The sequence below is a fragment of the Glycine max genome, chromosome 18, assembly GCF_000004515.6.
Source record: "Glycine max cultivar Williams 82 chromosome 18, Glycine_max_v4.0, whole genome shotgun sequence".
NCBI classification, from domain to species: Eukaryota; Viridiplantae; Streptophyta; class Magnoliopsida; order Fabales; family Fabaceae; genus Glycine; species Glycine max.
This window is the reverse complement of record NC_038254.2, coordinates 46844749-46862284: the sequence shown is the minus strand read 5'-3', so window position 1 is coordinate 46862284 and position 17536 is coordinate 46844749. Positions and strand designations below refer to the sequence as shown.

General features: G+C 28.7%; 1 protein-coding gene across 1 annotated transcript; it reads right to left on the bottom strand.

The window, feature by feature from the left end:
- Positions 1-4003: 4003 nt before the first annotated feature.
- LOC100798292 (laccase-7) lies at positions 4004-9852 on the bottom strand. The gene is made up of 6 exons (XM_003552165.4): positions 9763-9852; positions 8969-9120; positions 7878-8119; positions 7188-7319; positions 4883-5854; positions 4004-4308 (listed from the first exon to the last, which is right to left on the bottom strand). The coding sequence occupies exons 1-6, from the start codon at positions 9850-9852 to the stop codon at positions 4178-4180; spliced, it is 1719 nt and encodes a 572-aa protein (XP_003552213.1). The 3' UTR covers positions 4004-4177.
- Between the last annotated feature and the right edge of the window lie 7684 nt (positions 9853-17536).

Genomic DNA, 17536 nt, shown 5'->3' with positions numbered 1-17536 from the left:
AACTTTATTTGAGGATGAAGATGCATATTTTGACTTGTTGGATGTTTGTAGCTTTGAGCTTTTTACTTATGACATATTATTTTTTCACAATTTTCATTAATGGACTTTATTCTTCTTTTGATGATGAAGATGCATCTTTTAACTTTTTGGATAGTTGTAGCTTTGGACTTTGACTTTTGACAGTTTGTTTGTTTGCCTTTTTTTAATGGAATTTGTGAAATTTGATAAACTTTTCATTAAATGATGAAGACGCACATTTTGACTTGTTGGATGCTTGTAGTTTTAGGCTTTGACTTATATTTAATTTTTCACCTGACTCATTTGATGATATTTGTTGTGGTGAAGTGTGCTCCTTTTTTCAATGAAAACATTAATTAGTGGATGAAACTATTAATATTTTGTACAAGAATTAAAAATGAAAATAAATTATAAATATGGTTACCTGTTTAGTTTCTTTTAGGAGAGGATTGTGATGAATGATTTTTTTTGGGATAAAAGTCCTTGTGATGGTATAGGTTTGAAATCCTTCCTTCAAGTTGTGAGTTGTGAGCATGATTTCAAAAATAAAAGTGTATTTGAAAAGGGTATACAATATTGGGGGTATGTTAGTCTTATTTGCATTTTGGGTGTGAAGGAGTTCAGATATTGGTGTGTTTAGAATTTGTTGCGCATCAAATATTGTGAATGTTGCTACACCGATATCATTAGAGACTTTCAATTGTATCTTAACCTAACAAAGATTGTAAAAATTTTAATATTTATTTAATTATGTCATAAAAAATAATTCATTACATACAAAACATTAAACCTTGTTGGGTACTTGGATAACTGTTTGCATCCGCTCCAAGTGTATTGATTTCCCTCTTTTATAATTTTCTTTTGGCATCTCTCACATGCAACAATGCCAACCAAACGTATTGTCGATCTCATTGATTGTTACATGAATTGTGAACACATTATCCTATTATTTTATATATGTTAAAACTAAGAAAAAATAAAGTATTATTGAATATTATGAATATAAAGGTAATGGTAGGTTAACATACTTGTGATTTTCATACACATCTAATGGATATCGTGTAAAGATCTTCTATTTTTTATATTCTCTTGTCAAGATCAATGTTGACAGAACTTGGAGAAGATAGTTCTTTTAATTGATGTCGCTCCATTTTTTTTCTACAAAGTAGTTATTTAGAATAAAATTTATAATTTTTTTAACTACATCAATCAAAGAGTTAGAGTAAACTAACGATTTTGTTTATTGAATGTTACAAAATGTGTATAATAAAATAAAATAAAAGAAGAAAGTTTATTTTATCTTATCTTGAACTTTGCAAAATAAGGATTGTCTAAGTTGATAATAGATCTTTGTACTTGAACACACACACACACACACACACACACACACACACATATATATATATATAAATTAAATTTAGAAAAATAATTTTAATTTTTATAGTGAAATGACATATGACAATCACTTAATGTAAACATTAAGTACAATTTACCCATCTATTTATCTAGTTATCTATATATATATATATATATATATATATATAAAGTAAAGTAAAGAAAAGAGATAGAGTTGTAACATATATAAAGTGTAGAATATAAATTTTGTTAAGGATTTTAAATGTGTGAAAGTAATTAAACCTCTACATTTTTTAACCATGATAGAAGTGATTGCAACTATCTTTGAGTCTTCTTCTTGGATGTTGATTGCTTTTTCAAATTGAATGACATATAAAGTGTAAAAGAAAATGGTTATAGAATGTAATACAAAATATTGAAAAATTAGGGTCATGAACATGAGAAGCATTTTGAGGTCAATAAGATTTAATTGAAATATTTTGATATATGTTTTGCTATGTTGTGAGTAACATTGAAAAAGGAAGAAGAAAAAGAGAAGTGATAGACACAAAAGGAGAATGCTTTCCTTTTTTCAAATCCTCACTGTTGACGTGGTAGGGTAATAGTGAAAAGCAATGCTTTTATATATTATTCTTTGAATGTTGCTTTGACAGGTTTGTATGCATCATTTGTTGAGATAATTTTTAAATTATGTATGGTGTATAAGTTCTCCTCTTGTAAAATATAATTGAAATTTGAAATCATATTCTCTCTATCGCTATATGTAGTGGAGTTTCCTGTTATAATATATTTAAAAGTGTAAATCGAATTAAAATTAAAAATATTAACTAAAATTTAATCAATACAAATTTTTTTAAAAGTAATTTAATGTAAATTTTATTTTTGCAATTTGTGGTATGTAATGTGAAAAATAAATAAATTTCAACTTTGTTTAACCAAAATATTTTTTATAGATTAGTTTGAAAACTAATTTTAGATCATGAACTTTGTTGATGTGAAATATTTATTTTATTTATATTTATAGAGTAGAAACTATATTAGAATTTAGAAATTACTAATATCAAAAAATTGAATAATATATAAAATGTAAAAGAAAATGGTTATAGAATACAATATAGAACATTGAAGAATGCGAGTCGTGAACATGAGAAGCATTTAGAGGTTAGTAAGATTGAGTTAAAATGTTTTGATATAGATTTTGTTATATTGTGGGTAACATTAAAGAAAGAAGAAGGAAAAGAGAACTGATACACACAAAAGGATAATGTTCTCTTTTTTCTAAATCATCAATTTTGCTGAAGTGATAGCGTAATAGTAAGGAGTTCAGCTTTTATATATTATAAATGGATAGATTGATTAACAAAAGGCATATTTGTGTGGTTTATAAGAATAATTAGAGAATTACTGACCTTAACCTTAATGTACATGTCCAATTTTCTGTTCATGTCTTGTGATGAGGAATGCAAGACAATTTAGGCAGGATCACGTTATACAATTCTCAAGGAAGGATTGCCACTTACCAGTAAGACCTTTTCAATGGTTATTGATCAATAGGAAAGGCAAGCTCAATTTGGAGCAATAGATGATTCAAGACTTTGATCGTGCAACAGAATCTAAGAAAGGAAATAGATATATATGGTCAAGAAAAGTCCTCTAATTTTAAACAAGGATGAAGAGTCTATAAGAACAATTATATAGTCAGCATTTTATGATGGAAGATAGGACATATAGTTGAAATATGCTGTAAGACTATAGAAATTTTTTCACAAGCCAGGGAAGAGGTTGATACAAGTTCAATGACTTTCACCAAGGAGAAGTTCAGTGGCTTACTGGCTTTGCCGCAACAAAATACAAGGGAAGGATCAAACAATAGTCATATAGTGGAGGAAAGAATTCAATAAATAACTGTAGTTCAAGGGATAATCCTTATTGTGTTTTATTCGAGACAAAAATAAATGAGTAAATTGGGACCTTGGACACTTGTGCAATTGATCACATATGTTGCTCCTTCGATTGGTTTAATTCATATAATATAATAGATCCAATATCAATAAAGCTAACAAATGGAAACACCAGTATTCAATATACCGACCACAATGCATTCCACACCAGATCCACTAGTCACCAAAAAATCCAAATGCTAATTGCTTATGTTCACATCTACAAGATTATATTTGCAATACAACCGCCACTGGACCCTACCCTACATCGATCTTCATCTATTTCATTTTCCAGCATGTCCATTCTCCACCTCACATATACTTTATCTCACACCTCAAAACATAATCCAATTCATTCAAGAAGTGCATTAAAAGTTGGCAAGAATCGCTTCCAGCCTTCCCTTTTCTACTGATCACACCCTTCAGCTCTTTTTTTTTTTTCTAAGCCCGAAACTAACTTCCTTTTTTAACTTTGCCCATCATATCAAACATAATCAATTGATCAAATAACTAATTATTAAAGAACATAATTAATCATCCAATTAATTTTAAATAACACAGCATAATTTTAAAAAGTACAAATAAATACATACTTTCAATATCCAAACAATTCAATTAAGGAAAAAAACTTTTTAAAAGAATTACTCGCAACTTGCATTCATAATTCTTTTCAAGTCAAACAAGATTTATTTCACGAAGTACTAAATTCCCCAAAGGACATCAAACAATATAATTCCTTTAAGGTGGAAATTTTGGGTAGTTACATTTTAGGTACTATATTTATTGATAGAACAACTGGAAGAAAAAGCGGAAAAATTGGTATGGTGTTAATTAGGCATTGTTGCGGTGCTCTGAAAGCCGTGTTAACATTTAGGCAGATCAGAAGGTGGTGGAGGGAGTGAAGTTGAAGAAGTTGGTCCATTCTCAACCTCAAAAGCCATGTTTAGTCCCCATGGCACATGATCTTCTATATGGCAATGCACAAACCATACCCCTATAAAATGAATAAAGATATTATTAGTGTTAAGTTCAACAATATACGTCTGAATATTATTATACATTCGTTCTTAAATATAAGATTTAAAAAAAATTATTTATTCATTTTTATAAAAAAATTTCAAATTAACTTTTACATTAATTATTTTTTTATTAAAATACACTTAATTATTTTACAATAATTAAATGTTATGAATAAAAAAGATAAATATATTATCTCTCTTATAAGGATAAGATAAGAAGGATAACACACAATTAAATAAAAATAATTAAGTGGAAAAAAATATGATGAGTCATAATAATTTTAAAAATCATATAAATTATTAAAAAATTTAATATTACTAATTAAATTGACTAATTTTTTTTAAAGAACGTAAAATACTTAAAAGAGTCTTGTATATTCAGAATGAAAGATAATAATAATTACTTGCTTGACAGGGTTTTACATGATGTTGATCTAACTAAATGAACAAGTTATAAGAAGTTGTGAAATGACAAATGTGAAGTAGCTAGGTAGCTTTAATTTTACGTTGGTGGCTTGGTGCAACAATGAATTAAGAAAAGAAAAATACCTGGATTGTTTGCCTGGAATCTGATGACAGCCCATCCTCCCACAGGCACAGCAATTGTGTTGCGTAGCTGAGGATTCACCAAATTAAACTTGGTTGAATCCGTGGTGGAATTGAAATTCCCAAACCCCTGAGCCAAAACATGGAAACTAAAACCATGAACGTGCATGGGATGGTTCTGCACACCAAGAATCGCTGTATTCTGAAACACAACCTCCACGGTTGAATTGAACTTGAGTTTCTTCACCTTGGTTGATTTTGGCGCAAACAAAAGGTTAGGATCAAAACTAATGCTGGGATTTGCGAAGTCAAACGTAACCGGAGGGTTGTCAGGGAAATCAGCAGTGTACACTCCGCTCACATTCTTAAAGAATGCTTCCAACATAGAGAACCCTCTCCCAATTGGGAGCACAAAGGACTCATTGTTCATGCTAGAAGAAAACCTATGGCCAAATGGACCCTGACACGTGGCATTGTTGGCATTGTTAGGGTCACACAATGCTAGATTCAATCCAATAGTAATGAACATGTGTTCATCCACCGTGGTTGGGACAGGAATCCAGTGTGGTGCCCCCACCTTGCCAGTTATGTTGCTGTAGAATTTGTGAGCAGTTTCTGTGTCGCCGAAGGGTGGTAGGGTTGGCATCAAGGGTTGTGACGATGATGGTGGTGCATTGTCGTAAACGACGACGCCACGTGTTGTCGTGTTGTCAAAGACAGGAACACCAACGATGTAAGGAGATGCAGCCATATAGTATGAACCTAAGGGTTGGTCTGCTGTGAATAGTGCATCAATGGTTTGGCCAGGGGCAATAACAATGATGTTGGTGACATAGTGGTCAGTGTATGCAGCATCCATGGCAACAACTGTGAAAGTGTGATTTGCTATCTTGAAGAAAAGATGGTTATTGAGTGCAGCATTGATCATTCGTAGCATGTAGGTCTTTCCTTGTGTCACACTCATTGTGAATTTCTCTGGATAAATAACGATTTAAAGATCATACATATATAAAAGAGTAAAGATTTGTAGAGGATCAAATATTAATCTACACCTTGAATAAGAGAGAATAAAATAGAGAGAAGAGATAATGTCATAGATGATATTGTGTGACAGACACACAAAAGGTGTCAAATGAATTTTTTTTTTACTTAGTCTCCGAAACATATTAATTAAACATTTCAACAACATAATAAATAACTTACAGATGTTATAGTAGTGGTACAACATTTTTATCGAGGATTTGATATTATTAGAGAAAAAGGATTTGATGTTATTAAAAGATGTGAATTTTTAGATTCACGAATAACACACCAAATAAAGGTATGTTGAACATTAAACAGGCAGAAAATAGTCCAAAATGATTTTTATTTTTATCTAATTTTTTTAACTTATTAATTTAGTGATAAATTCAAGAGTTTATCAAGTTTACTTATAGTCTATCAAGTCTACCCGAAATCTATTAAAAAGATATTACACATGAGTCAACTTATAGAAAATTTAGTGATAAATTCGTAAGACTTTGAGAGTTATCCGGAGAATTTGATAACCATGATTATAACTAATTTTTATATGATATATAACTAAATATTATTAAATATTTTATAAATTCAAAAAACTAAATACATGTCATATAGAAATCTGATACTACCAGTTTAGTTGTCTATGGATCATTGTATGTAAAACTGGTAAAAGAACCTCGGAAAAAAGAAGAAAAAGAGAACACTACTATCATGTAGAAATTAGAAAGTTATTCCTTTGCTTTATGCGAATGACAAGGAGAGGGCTCATGCATTATGAATGCTTTTATAGTACTTCCCTAACACAAACATGCTACAGATTGAATGAGTAATTACCTAACATGGTACATGCAAGTTTAAGGTATTAATAATAGAAGACTCATGAATGCTTTTATATATAGAACAAATAGAACAAAAGAACATACACAGATGAAGGTCACAAGCTCATTATGCATTTAAAGCTAGACTAGAGCATATACATAAGTCATTCTATGGTAGTCAAATCCATTTTATAAGCTTTGTGTTATTATTTTTTAACTCCACAGGGTAGACATACCCTTTGTACTCCACCATTTAATTTATTATTTTGCCTTCTAAAAAGAAAAGTACATATGGAACAATAAAGACCTTTGATTCATGTGCTAGAAAGAGTTTGAATTTCGAGAAACAAAACATGAAAGATGATTTAATTTGTTTGCACCATAATTTATGTGGCCTAAAGAAAGAGTTCCAAAAATGAATCAATATTGCTACATATGCATAGAATAATATATACAAGGAGGAAGCATACGATTTTGAGAACAACTAAAGAGATCACCAGGCAAGCCGTTGATCGTGAAGGCACTAGATATATTTGGAGAACCACCGGTGGCAAGTGCTTGGGTCTCAATATCCACAACATTATTAGCATCATACCAATCACCTGTATGCAGAAGTAGGGAAATATGTTGCTCTATAAGTAGATAAATATGCCGTGCGAATGTAAGTTTAAAAAGAGAAAATAAATTATACACTGAAAATATAAAATAATTTAGCATTGTCATTCTATCACAATCCAACATAAATAATAATTTTTTAACTTTTATGATGACTTTTTTAAAAGTCATATCAACAATAAATGATTTATGATTTAAGAGATATAATATTGACTTCATGGTTAAAAGATAAATAAAGATAAAAAAAAAGTCATAAATTTGAATTCTTTTCACTAATAAAAACTAATGAATTAACAATTAATAATAATTGATAAAATAAATAATTTATAATTTAATGATAGTGTTACACTGTTAATGCATAACTGCCAAACTTGTTTAAAAAATCTATATACATAAGTAATTTAAAGTAGTATATATATATATATATATATATATATATATATATATATATATATATATATATATATATATATATATATATATTATCTTGTCATGGAAGATTTATATTGAAGATGATTTTACAATTAACAAAAGACATGCAGTACCTAATATAATAGGAACTTGCTTGTAGGGTTTAGGAAACGGAAATCGTCCCGAACGAGGTTGAATGATGAAGGCACCGTGAACCGTGGCACGCAAAACAGATGCATGAGCATGCCACCATAAGGTTCCTTCTTGTCGTGTCGCATTGAAGGTATAGGTATAATTATTTCCTGGACTGATTGGGCATTGAGTTACATATTCAGGACCATCTGCCCAAGCAGTAAATAGCTGAAGAACTCCATGCCTACACGTATGGTTAAAAAAATTAAAAAACAATAGTCATTTATAATTCTATATAAAAGAAATAAGATTTCTTGATGTACATATTTTTATATTTATTGTACTCTATAACTACATTTATGTATAATTATATATAAAGAGAATATGATATTATAGTATACACATTTTTATGCTCATTTATTTCCTATAATTATATTAATAAGTTACTATTTTAGTCTTATAATTATCTTCACAAATCACTCAGTATTTTTTATTATCTTTTTTTATGAAAAAAAACATTTAGGCACAGAGTGTGTCTTTTTCTTCTACTTAATATAAATTGGGGACCTTGCACAGTTGCACGCACGCACGATAAATTTTATTAATTAATAATATAAAAGAAATTATATTGATAATACATAATCATTAAGCTGAAGAATCATATATATGAGACAGAAAAGATACATTGACTAAACTATAACATTTTAAAAATAAAAGATGATCAAACAAAAAATCAATAATATTTAAATTTTAAAGACACCAATCATATTTGAGTCATACTGAAAAGTAAGGATCTAAGAGTACAGAATTTAGGTATGGCCACTTAGGAAAACACAAATTAATTCTCATGTTGGTATGTGTCTAATTGTAATATTAGAATGGCTCCACATGTATTAGGTTGGATCCACCTCGCCAAAGGGAGTATTTGAGTTCATAGAATTTGTGAATATATAAGGGCTATCAAACATGTTCTACGCTCCACACAGAAGAGAAGCTCATTATAGTATTGACATGGAAAAAGTCGACTCAGAATCGGTATACAAAAGATTTCATGTTATTTTGAAAGACATATATATTGATTTTGTGGGTTTACCAATGAATGGTGATATTGTAGGGTCCCTCGTTCAATAGATGGACAACCACAGTGTCACCTTCGCTGACATTTATATTTGGGCCAGGGAATTGTCCATTAACTGTCACAATCACTCGCTTATTGCACAAGCGGTTGACTGTTGTGGTTTGAACCTGCAAAGCATGAAATTGCAATAATAACACTGCTCCATACGAAACTACGTTCAAGGCAGAAGAAACTAAAGACGTAGAGTTTTGTAAAAATGCATATATATCATGTGGCAAATATATATATGTCCTAATACTTAATATGCCTAAATTAAAACACAAACAGCCAAATGTATTGTAAATGTTGTTAAGCGAGAAGGTTTAGTTTCGATATTGTGGTGTTAACCGATTAACACACCAAGAAATGAAAGAATATGTAGGCAGTGATTAGTTGCATATGATTGAAAACAAATACTACAAGAATAATTATATCGTTACAACTTACAACCTTCTTGTACAACTATAAGAAAGAGATAGAAAGATAAGAGAAAAATGTGAAAGGAAAATGGATAATATAATCAAAGAGAAATTTCAAATATATATATATATATATATATATATATATATATATATATATATATATATATATATATATATATATATATATATATATATATATATATATATATATATATATATATATATATATATATATATATATATATATATAAGGTGTTAAAATATATATGTAACAGTTATATAAATCATTATTTAAGATTTGATCCTGTACTATAAGGCAAAAGAGAATTAAGCTAGGCTAATATATACTTTGAAAGTGTATTCCACTATAGCAGCTGAAGCCAAGGAAGAACCCAGAAGAGCGAAAGCCCATGCTAGCAAAAACATGAAAAGCTTCATGATTAAGCCGAGAAACCAGAGAATTGTAGGAATATAGAAGCTTTTATTATGTGAAATCAAATGATAATAAGGCTACGTACATATATATAGCTATGAAAAAGATAGTGTTGGACGATGTCACAGTACGTTACTAGAATGTAGATCCCAGCTGGTTTTCCTAGAACGACATCAGCATCATATATATAGTTAGATTTGACATTTTCTATTTGCTTGTACATTTAGAAACTATTCACACAAGCAACTCCTCCTATGAGATTAGAGTTGACAATGAAGCAAGCTTGGCATTTTGTAAACGACTTTTAATTTAGTCAACGATATAATAGAGGCAAATATAAATTTGGCAGGAAATGATAGTATTCAACAATAAAACTTGGGATGAATTTTTTTACAATACAAGCACCAGTGCTGTGGCCCCTAGTATGCTGGGAGGAAATGGTAGTATTATGGAGCCATGGCATGTGTTTACGTATTTTAAATCTGTTTCTGCTGCATTATTACACATGTGGCATTTAGTATCTAACATTTAATAAAAATATTATCAATTTTTTTTACAATATTATAAAAATGTTATTATTATGCTTTTGTATCAATGTTAAGTATAACTCATGCTGTTAAAGTCATTTTGTAACTTTTTTAAACTTTAGTAGTAAGTATTATACATAATATTTGATAAAATATCGTAAAAATATATAATAATATTTATTTATAATTTGGTGACATATTTTGAATGTTATCAAAAAAATTTAGCAATATTTCTAAATATTAGAAAAAAAAAATGTTATTAAAACCATATGGATGTGTTTATTAATTAGATCAACTTAGAAGCAACGTATATTCCTTGACACCCTAATAATTAATTATATATCAGTACGATTATTAATTTTTAGGAGTAACATCTACAATTCAGCTTATACTGATTAGCATAATATTGTTTATGTGTACTTCTTTAATATATCTAGCATTAAATGATTTCATTAAATAATTTTAATAATAAAGAACTATTCTTTGGAAGCGATCGAAGTTATATCATATTACAAAGAAATAATTTATTACATAATTTATGGAAAATCATTAGAGTACTTTTTATCACTACAATAAATGTGATCTTTAATAATATTTTTTTATCTCATACATACTAAAAATATTACTAAAGCTTTTTAACAATATTTTAAAAACTAGTCAAATATGAATAAATAATACTAATATATTTTCGCTACATTTTATCACAAGTGTTGTCTATAGCCTATGTTTCTAAAATTTTTAACAACATGAGTTATATATACAACATTTAATAAAATATTACAAAATATATCAGTAATATTTATTCATATTTAATGACTTTTTTTTAAATGTTACCAAAACTAAGTTTTTAACAATATTTTTATTAAATTTTAGGTCAAAAATGTTACTAAATGTCACATGTGTAGTAGTGCATCAACATAATTTTTATTTAACAAAAATTAAATTTTTAATAGAAATATTATAGGTCTATGTTAATATAATGATATGTTATACTAATATATTTCAAGCATTGATAAAAAAAAATTAATCATCAACACATTTTTTGTTAGTATGCTATAATTTAATTTCTGATATTTAAAAGCTATATTAGCAAATAATTAATTCAAGATAAAATTGATCATTTATGAAAGTATCATGATACTTTCTTCGGCCTCAAATATATATGAAAAAAAAATCATGTATTATAAGGGTTTAATGAGATCATTTTTAAAATACTCTGTTATGAATAAGCTATTTTCTGAACTTCGAGGGCCAGACCTCCCAAACACAAAATAAAAGATAAATATTAAGATTGAAATTATTGTTGCCTTCTTTCATTATATGGGTATTTATAGTGAGTTACAATAACAGAATTTGTATTTTAGTGTGGATAGATCCTAACAGAAAGGGGAATATTCCTATTAATGACAGACAAGATCAAGGGCTATTCCCTTGATATCCAGCTTAGCAATATCCATCTCAGTAGGTACCAACACACACCAACAGGTACTAACGACTAAGTGAAATCCTTGAGGTAGGTTGGGCTCTACTCTTCCTCCTTGGTCTTGCTTCTGTTTTGCTATCATACTCTTTATTGAATTGGGGTTTCATTTCCAATTACTCTCTTTTATATATTCTTGATATTAATTACTCCGTCTAATATGTATTATAAGGCACTTGCCTATACAACTTTTTTTTTTCAAAAGTGATGGTCCAAGCATCTACACTCGATCACTAGGCCATTGTGGATTGAGTTTGCAGCAACCTGTTATCCCACCACTATTGGGAGTAGGAAGTGTTTGCTGCTTTGTAAAACCAACCCCACGCATTGCTCTCCATTTAGAAACCAGGAGACTTATGCCTTCGCTTAAGTCCCATGATTCAACTCGGCGTGCAGGTGGGGCCACAACTCAACCTAGCAAAGCCAAAGAGTTGTTCCATCATCACTTTGGTGCCCCACATGAGTCACATGCTAGCGTATCTCAGCTGGGCAATAAAAATAGTTAATGCGGTTGAATTTTTTGATTTTTTGAAAAATGTTACTAATGTACTCATTTTACCCTTATTATAATTAATCATTTGTTATGGATGATGTGGAAACATTAATGTCACCACTATCAATAAAAAAATACAAATATCTATAATATTTAATTAGGACAACTAGTGGAAAAAAAAATGATGCATAGAAATTGTAAAATGTCTTATAAAAAAGGATATCATCAATTCTTTTTAAATAATATTCCTTCTCGATTCTCAACTCATATATAAGTAAAAATAATTAAATTTTCACTAATTTAAAAAGTTAGTTAAAATCATTTAATTTAGGAGTGTTTAAATTCAAATTGATCCAAAGTAAAATTGAAAATCGCTAAAAAAACCAAAAATTGAACCAAATGGATTCTTTTTTAATTTGTTTGGAGTTTTTTTCAAATCGATTAGTTTGGTTCGGTTTGTGATATGTGTTTTTGAAACCAAACCAAATTGTAACACTTATATTACTTTAGTGTTATATATTTTATGTGTATATTAGTCAAACGACTTTATTTGTAATGTTATATATATGAAACTTATATAATATATACTACTTTATTTTTCAAACGACTTTTTTATGTAGTAAACGGAAATGAGAATTGTCCGATCCTTTTTAATACACCTTTAAGTCGTAGATTGCAAATAATTTGGTAACGTGGCTTGAAATATTTGATTTCAGGGAGAGAGAAAAAAAAAAAACAGAGACAACAGAAAGAATAGTGAACATACGAATTGTCGAATAAAACAATTATTTCAAAATAACGTGCAATACTTATATGTTTAGAGTCAACTTCTGAAACAAGTTTGTCTCGATCACATCAACATTATATAAAAATTTCTCATGGTTCAGAAAAAGAAAAATAATGCATGTGATGTTTGAAAGATATTTAAAACGTGTTTGAAATAATTTTTATAAAAATTATTTAAATATATAAAAAAATCATGATTCAAATAAATTGTGTTAAATTTATTTTTAAGTTTATATGAAATTTATAAGAATGTTTCTAAATTTATTTTAATAAATTTTATAATGAAATTTATGACATAAAATCTTATATGATAGGAATATTATAGAATTAAATTTCCGAAAAATACTATTATCTTATTTAATTATTTATTATTTATACATGGATTTAATATTTCTTGGAGTTAACGTGAAGCATACATATATTTGTCCTAGGAGTGTAATAAAATAATACATTGATACAACTTACAAGAACATAGGAATACGGTAACTAAAATAATAGGGTATCTTAAAAACTAAGCTAGCTTCTGTAGTTTCAGCTATATGCTGTGTTCTACGTGTGCGTGATGCATGGAAACGCGGTTTACTCGCCGTTGGCATGTGCCCCGGAGACAAATTAATAATTCAAAGCGCTCAACTATGTAGTTAAATATTTTTTTTTTCAAGGGACGTAGTTAAGTAGTTTTATTCTTATATTTTTATATCTTTTATATTAACAAATACTTGTGATTTATTCTAACATCAAAAGTTATCTGCCTCTGTAAGTGATAGATTTTATTATATATATATATATATAATATTTTTAAGTAATGGTGAAAACAAACTAAATCAAATTTTGGCGGACTTAAATCTAACCTACATTATAATTATACTAAGTTTGTTCAAACTTATTAACATGTTACAAGTCATTTTGAAAGCCTTCACCTTATCTGTTTAAAAGCATGATCCAACCTAAAAACTTGTTTATATGAATTGTTTATGCAACTTCAAGTTCAACATGCACCTTCAAGTTCAACTTTGCAATGAGTCTCTAACAAAAAACTTGAAATGGTTTACGAGATAAATATATTTTCATATAAATATCTTTCACATTGAATTTTATAACAATAAAAAATTATACTAATTATATGACAGTTCCAAAAAAGCGCATTTTTATATATAAAAAAAGGATTTGGAACACTTTATGGAAAAAAGAAGGATATTTTACAACATTGAAAGCTTTTTCATCCGCGCAATCTATTTTTACGGGAAATTCAAAATTTTTTCTTTTTAAACAAATACAAACGTTAGAATATTAATTTGAAAGTATTGATCCGAACAGAAGAATGGACATAAGGCCAACTCTGGGCATAGGGTGCAACCGTCTACGACTCATGGCTAAAAGACATCAAAAAAATAAAAATAAAAATTATAATTATATAGTAAAAAAAATTCTATATTATTTTGATAAAAAAAATTTGAATTTTTTTTATTTTATGCATCTATTTATTCGAATTAAAATATGACATTTAAGAAAAAAATACAAAAAATATATTTTTTCTTTAATATATTATATATTCATAAATTCATATTAAATGAATTTTCAATTTAAGTGAGAGATTAACATTAATGAACCTATTATAATAACTTAAAGTGTTTATTTTTAAAAAAAAAATAAGAAACACCTGCAATAACTCAAATTATAAAAAAAAGGTTAGTATGTTAATAAAGAAGAAAAATATATGATGTGAAGATAATAAAAAAAAGAAATAGAGAGAAAAAGAAAATGAAAGAGATTTTTAAAAAAAATAAAATTACACAAAAATTATATATACAATTGTATATATATTTGTGTGTTTGTAATTTTTTGGATAATGAAAATTGTAATACTTAATATTTATTAAGATTTGTTAAAATTATATTAATGGCTGAATATAATTAATTTACTACTACAATAACGATCTTTTGAGTTGGTTATTTAAGATCTTTCATGACGGTTTTGAACCGTCTTTAAATCTAGTATCATAATATGATGATACACTTACAACAACGATTTTAGAACCATCATAAAAAGTAATATTTTTTAAGACGGTCGTTGAATAATCGTCTTGGAATCTAGTAGATACAAAGACGGATTTGTGTACTACACCGTTCTAGTATTTACTACTTTTTACGACGATTATTTAATAACCGTCTTAGAATATAGCAGATACTAAGACAGTTTCCAGTCCACCCGTCTTAGTATGGTGTAGTCAACATGTGAATTCTAAGACGGTTGTTCAATAATCGTCTTAGAAAGTTCAACATTCTAAGACAGTTCTTTTAGAACCGTTGTAATATGTCTTAAAAATTTAAACAATTATAAAAATAACCGTCTTAAAATAGCGTTTTTTATGTTGGCATTGTACGACGGTTATTTTTACAATCGCCTTAGTTTCTCACCTTCACCAAACCACTGAAGCAAAAATAGGCAAGAAAATGAGTTGATATGCACAACAAACTAATAAAGGTGAAATCTATATGCACAAAATGAAAGAATACCAATAAAATAAACTGCTATTGAAACAAAGAAAACTAGTATTCAACAACTACTTGTACGATTGAGCAAATTCAATAGGCAAAGGATTTACACAACAAGTAGACAATGACAGTTTCCTAAGAAAAGAAAGACATCCTAACACACCAAACAAACAATTCCCAATTACATTTGCTGCTACATAAGATAGCAAACAGAACCACAAAGCACGTAGAATGATGGCCTATTTTATGGAATGTATATTGTTGGTATCACAATACATATGTACATTATTGACACTAACACGTCATTGAAACATACAAAAATGCTATTGTAAAAATAACCATCAATTACACAACCAAATTCACATCACTTATTTATCTGAAGGAGATAAGCATAATTTAACAATTGCTCAAACTCACATCAGATTTATAAGTCAATCCTGACTTGAAACTCAATTTGGCAAAGACTGGATTAACAAGTATGGATGTGAAGAGACGGGTCCCTTAATCTTGCAACTCTAGGTACTTGTGTCAGATTGGGGAATGATTATGAGGAAATTGTCAGGCTTCTTCTTATTGGGACTCTATGATTCATAATATCTCAGAAGGGCACCTCATTTTTTCATTGGGAGGTCAACTTGCTAAGGGAGAGAAAAGATTCCTGGCTCTTGGTAATTTGATGCCCAAAAACATTGCTTGAAAGTATTAACTAAAAAAAGAAACTCCAACGTACCTAAATTGAGAACCTAAGACAAAAACAAGAAAATTAATACACAATTTAGAGTAGATCTTTATCAACCTAATATTTCTAGGATGAAAATATTGAAATATTTGACCTACTTATCACGGTTTGCAGCAGCTTTATTTCTGACTTCATGTATCTTATCTTTATCATTCAAAAGTGACACAATGTTTTCAGCATTCGTCCTTACATTGAGTCTCACATCCTTCCCACTAGGTTCGACATATTCAAAACTAGAAAGTTCCTTTACCAATCCAGAGTAAATTATAAGAAAATACTCTCTTATTCTACTTGTCAGCACTGTTGTTAATTGCAAGAATAAATTAACTAAATACTAGAGAATGGTCCTTATAGAGATCTAAAAAGTATGTTCTATAATGTCATCAATTGCACGTTCAGATCCATGTGCTACCAAATATTCTATGACAGCTAATGCCTGACTTAAAAGTAATTCAAGTTATTGAAAGAAAAGTAAGTTGTATCTATCAACATAGAAAATGCCACCAAAAATTCTTCTCTATGTATCTTAAAATCTTAAGAAATAACATGGTTCTTTGGAAAGCATTACCTTGTATACATAACGCCAATCTTTTCCAGTTTCACCCAGTCTTGTCCAAAGGACATTCATGACCATTTGACATTTAGTACTGAAAGTATAGCAGAAGCAATCAACTTACTAGAAGAAATATCAGAAATTTTCACTAAATATAAAAACCAAAAACAAATAAAAATAAAGTAATATATCCGAAAAAGAGATAGATAGCTGCTTACAATTTTTCGGTAGCCTGTGAAATCTCTGCCAGCACAGTACCATGAGGACCCCAAGGTTCATTATCAGTAGCATCCAGCACCTAAATACAAAACATGGTAAAACACTCAATAGCATAACACCAGTGGCCAATCGTAGTGGCTTTAAAGTTTGTGAATATATAAAATCTAGCAGTTATCCAACACCAACAACACCATGTTGTGCCAACAAATTAATGGAAAATTACGTGACAATAGGTAGAGAACGAAGTACTATTTCGCAAATTGCAATCAAATCTCAAACACATTCCATTCAAATCAATTAATTCTAAAGAAACGGATAGATCCTTATCGAGAAAAATATATCCATAATAAATGTAATTCTCGTACTCTAACAATGGATTTTCAATGAAAAGAGCAAG

Coding starts and splice junctions, on each gene's coding strand:
- LOC100798292 (XM_003552165.4), bottom strand. CDS start 9,852: ATGAAGCTTTTCATGTTTTTGCTAGCATGGGCTTTCGCTCTTCTGGGT. Junction 9,121..9,762: donor TAGTGGAATACACTTTCAAA/GTATATATTAGC, acceptor CATGCTTTGCAG/GTTCAAACCACAACAGTCAA. Junction 5,855..7,187: donor CTTTAGTTGTTCTCAAAATC/GTATGCTTCCTC, acceptor TTATTTATCCAG/AGAAATTCACAATGAGTGTG.